The 5000-nt window shown below is 48.9% G+C and overlaps 1 protein-coding gene across 1 annotated transcript in view; it reads right to left on the bottom strand.

Moving 5' to 3' along the window:
- LOC138195758 (E3 ubiquitin-protein ligase RNF19A-like) overlaps positions 1 to 3911 on the bottom strand; it is a 13382-nt gene extending 9471 nt beyond the window's left edge. The window contains exons 1-3 of the mRNA XM_069145405.1: positions 2977 to 3911; positions 866 to 1074; positions 12 to 156 (exon numbers count right to left, since the gene is read on the bottom strand). Coding sequence (XP_069001506.1) covers positions 12 to 156; positions 866 to 1074; positions 2977 to 3707 — 1085 coding nt within the window. The 5' untranslated portion in view covers positions 3708 to 3911. The remainder of the gene's footprint in view (positions 1 to 11; positions 157 to 865; positions 1075 to 2976) is intronic.
- Between the last annotated feature and the right edge of the window lie 1089 nt (positions 3912 to 5000).

The raw sequence follows: 5000 nt of genomic DNA on the forward strand, positions 1-5000 counted from the left end.
GAGGTGCTGACCTCAGGTAGTGCAGGTCTGAGATCTCCTTCATGCAGAGCCAGCAGAACTCACAGCCGCACACGGCGCAGGTCATGTGGTTACAGCTGCCGTCGTTCATCTTGATGATGTAAGCAGCGCAGCGCGGACACGGCTTGATGTCATCAGCTGAGAACAAGTTTCACCATTAAACCTTTTCTTCTTTTTTTAATTACCTTTCAATTCATACAGTTCATTTACCAACATAAACCAAAGACAGCATCAAAAAATAAAAGACACAAAAGATGAACAAATTGGAAAGAATAAATAAAGCAGTAATATCACATTCTTCCTCTAACAGAAACATTACAATTCATATTCAGCCACATAATATAACTGACAGGAAGTGAGGATGAACCACATCGTCTGTCAGTAAGGACTCCAGACTTCTCCAGTTCAAGCATTATTAACTTCAACCGTTGCCATCTCACCTCCCTGTGTCTCCGTGTGTTTCCTTGTGTCTCTCCTTGTGTGTCTCCTTGTGTGTCTCCTCGTGTCTCTTTGAGTGTCCTCCTTGTGTGTTTCCTTGTGTCTCTTTGAGTGTCCTCCTTGTGTGTTTCCTTGTGTCTCCCTGTGTGTCTCCCTGTGTGTCTCCCTGTGTGTGTTTCCTTGTGTCTCCCTGTGTGTCTCCCTGTGTGTCTCCCTGTGTGTGTTTCCTTGTGTGTCTCCCTGTGTGTGTTTCCTTGTGTGTCTCCCTGTGTGTGTTTCCTTGTGTGTCTCCCTGTGTGTCTCCCTGCGTGTCTCCCTGCTTGTCTCCCTGCGTGTCTCCTCGTGTCTCCCTGCGTGTCTCCCTGTGTGCGTCCATGCGTGTGGTCCAGAGATCTTTGGGTCCACCTACCTGCAGCGCCGCTCTCTTGGCTGTAGCTGAGGGAGGACGAGCGGACGGTTCTGAGGCGGAGGCTCTGGGCCCGCTGCTGCCGGGCTGCATCACAGGTCTGGTTGGGATGCCACAGCTGCTTACAGTGGTAGCAGAACTCGGTACCGCAGCCCTCCCTGCCGCACGTGATCTTTGGACAGCTGGCACACCCAAAGGCTATCACCGCATACCTGGTGGAAGACACACAAAGCGCTCAATACACAATGACATCATCATAACAACGACAGCTTAATCCGTCTTCTCACAATTACAGTAAGTGAGCTTCCAAAGTGGCGAACCAGAGAGACACTTCGTGTCCTTCTGCTCCGTCCTGACGCCGGAGAGGACGTCTGACATTCAATCAGTGTGTTATCAGCTAAAGTAACACGTGTCTACGGTTCTTAAAAATGTCCCATTACCAACTTTTGAACACTGAGAATACGTCAGGCAGGTTTTAACTGCTCCTGTTAAGTTACCTTCTGATCTGCCTTTGTCAGCCTGAAGTCTTTTGCTCCTACCAAAATAAAAAGATGAGTTGGGCTTTCACGTCAATTCAAACACTGGATGTGTGAGGCGGTGTCAGGGCCGACAGACTGGAAGGACTGTTAGCTGAGGACGCTGAACCACTGAGGAACCACACACAGATATCTACGGGTGGATGTTGTGCAGTGTTTTGAACGCTCTCTACATCCCAGTAGACCTGCAGCTTTCTACCATCACGCAGAACAGGAAAGCTGATCCAAGACAAAAGTCTGTCATTGTTTCATGCAACAGCTACTTCAGCTTTCCTGAAAACACAATAAAACATGCTTCCAACTATTCTTACCCTCCTAACACATCTGCTGGTACTACTGCAAAACAGGACATCCTTCAAAACCAAACAAAACATGCAGCTGACCACCTCCTGAAGGTTACTGTGAAGAATGAAGCACATTCAGCGCCTCCAGAAAGTCACAGGGATGGTTTTTAATAGCCACCTGACCTCAAACAATTCCTGGAAGAAAAGGAGATGGCCGAGTCTCCGAACATAATATAAACGGGTACATGAGGGAACGCTGCTCAAGGATCAGGATTCTTCCAAATAAGTAGCAGGAATTTGAAGTTAATGCAACTTCCTCTCTGGTTCAGGGTTGTTGCTGGATGTTCAAAAGGTAAATAAAACTCAAGTATATTATAAAAACCCATATTATACTTAGTATTGCAGAGAAAACAATGGTTCCGTTTTCTATAATAGTCCAATCTGGACTCCTCTTTACTTTTGTAAATGTTTAACGGCCTACAGCTCAGGAACTTTGGACACGCGTCCACTCAGCTCCATTTAAAAGAGCTGCTGATTTGATTTGTCACCATTTGACCCTGCAGGACACCGGACACACTGCAGTGACGCATGGAGGCAAATCAACCAGCTGTCACTCAAGTAGGGGATTAGACGGCACAACTGGATTACTGTTAGAGAGGCACGCAGCCAGTCAGACACTTACAATGACATGAAAGCATAAACACAGCATGGCGGGGAGGGGAGGGGTTTAAATAACCCACTCCCTAGAGAAAATCACACTAAATGGAATTTACATGCATGAAAAGAGAAAAGTAGGTTGATGATCAACTTCCACCATGACAACTGAACAAAGGGAATATTATCACCCTGAGAATAGAGTACGGTCAGACTCAACCATCTTCTATCTGTTTTTGGTTTATTTTCCTCTAGACACAGACAGCCTTTAGTTCATGGAAACTGCTTTTATCTGTATTCCGGGATGATTTTCACAACCACTTTATCTCTGCTCTCCTGGGGTGTACCACACTGTATTCTTATAATCTTTAGTATGATAAATAAAACTCGTGTTGTGATATTGGCATTTGTGGGTGACATCACCGACCGCTACAACGGTCCGACAGACGGATGGTGCTCTATCAAAATAAATATACACATGGAAGGATGGAGCATTTTCTTCCTACTTCATGACTTGGAGATGCTTCGACTACACTCGGTCCTTCACCTGTTTTATTCAACACTATTTTCTCATGTAATGGGAGATGCTTGACGTATCTACTCCATGAGACAGTGCTGTGTATTTGAAGTCGCTGCTCACCCACAGTCTGGTGCAGGGCACCAGCGGCAGTCGGGGTCGGCCACCAGCCACCTCCTCAGCATGAACTCCTCGTATTTCTCCATGAGCGCGCGCTCCCCCAGGATCATGCGGATGTCGTGCGGGTTGAAGCGCTCCGAGCACTCGGGGCAGCTGATGTTGACGCGGGACTCAGAGATCTCGATACGCAAGTACTGGCGCAGGCAATCGATGCAGGAGCGGTGGTGACAGGTCATGATGTCAGGGAAACTCTCCCTGGAGTGGCGCAGAAGGCACAGCGGGCACTCCAGTAGATCCGCCCCCACGGGCCCCCCTGCCTTGGAGGAGGAGGAGGAGGAGGAAGAGGGTCCTGAGGCAGATGAGGTGGAGGCAGCAACAGCAGCAGAGGCAGCTCCGGTCCCAGCCACAGAGAAGAAGGCAGAGTTCTTGTCGTTACACATCTCGGAGTGGATGCTCTCGATGCTGGCGATGCCATCCACCCCTCCCAACCCCCCCAACCCCCCAGGTCCAGGATGCTGGAGCTCTCGGGACCTTTGCCGCCCCGATTTGGACTCCCGTCCTCGCCGTCTGAAAAGAGAGGCCAGGGAGAGGCGCCTCTTCTTGGGGGCCTTCTTCACAGAGGGCAGGGAGATGGAGGAAGCAGTGGACTGCAGGTCCCGGTCAGAACCCATCACCCCCACCCCACCACCACCACCACCACCGAGGCCCAGCTGCTGGTGCTTCTGCAAGCTCATATCTCCGGAGCGAGGGGAGGGGGTGTGCCAGCGGGGAGCCAGGGCTGGGGAGCCTGTCCCTCACATGTGCAGAGAGGTCGGGGAGTTGGATGGGGCTGGGGGAGGGGGGTAAGGTGGTGGATGGGGGAGAGGGAGGGGGGTCCAGGGTGGGGGGACAGGGCTCCGGAGGGGCTGTCTGTGTTTAAGACATGGTGGCTTCTCCTGATCAACCTCGTGGTCACATCTAATAGCCGGATCGTGGCGGAGGGGTGGGGGTCGCCTGGTGTGAAACTGATGCAACAGAACCTGGAGGGGAGGTGAGGGGGGAGAGGGGAGGGAGGGGGAGAGAAGAAAGGAAAACAGATGTTAATAATCACTTTCAATAACCACTCAGTCAAAAGGTTAAAAGTGAAACTTCCAAATGTAAAAACAAAACAAAAACTAATCTAGATTGTGGTGAACTTTAACCCACTGCTGGGGGGTGATAGGAGCCGATGTTCCTCACCAGAATGACGTTTTCATTCTACTAAGAGTGGAGATGTGACTAACAAAAAGAAACGATGTGAATGTAAAAGATGTGAAGGTCAGGACGACCCTGGACCCTGGTGGAGCAACAGCACCCATTCAGCCAGCGGCTCCACGTTGGAGGGCCGGGTTCAAGGTGCTGCTGTGAACCAATGCTTGGAGAGGAATATGAGTCAATCGGACTGGATCTGAGGAAGAAGGTGGAGCTCAGTAAAGAAGCTGGAGGTGTTCTTTGGCACACAAAGATGATGTTGCCGATAAGTTGTTAAATGAAAAACCGAAACTGCAGCAGATTCAGCTTGTAGAAGAACAAAGAGCTGGTCTCCGAGAACCCTGAACATGGTTTGTTTTGGTAACTATTGGAAATATAGCCATTATATGATTTCAAACATGTTCAAAATATCCACAATATAACATGAGGACCTCTGGGAACTGTAAAGCATTTCAAGGATGTCTGTAGACGATTTCCAGAGTTTGACACCAATGATGTTGATGTTGACGAATGTTTGATGTTGTTTGGGAAACAAACTATTGTTTGACAACAAATCCATGAAAACAGTGAGGGTCATTTCGATGGAAAGATCATTCTTAACATACTTTAAGATTGTAAAACCTCCTTGTGAATCTGCTTTGATGCAGAGCTGTTTTAAGTGAACGCTTCCATCACTTATAATAATAATAATGATGAACACTGAAGTATTCCAATGTACTTGTTGACTTTTTGCTCAGTCAGCGTGACGGCGGGCACGTTTCAGGTTTGCATAGCTGATCGCAGCGTCAGACCCCAGA

Source organism: Embiotoca jacksoni, unplaced genomic scaffold, assembly GCF_022577435.1.
Source record: "Embiotoca jacksoni isolate LCO1_2020_lvr unplaced genomic scaffold, fEmbJac1.0.p SCAF_124, whole genome shotgun sequence".
Lineage (NCBI taxonomy): Eukaryota > Metazoa > Chordata > Actinopteri > Embiotocidae > Embiotoca > Embiotoca jacksoni.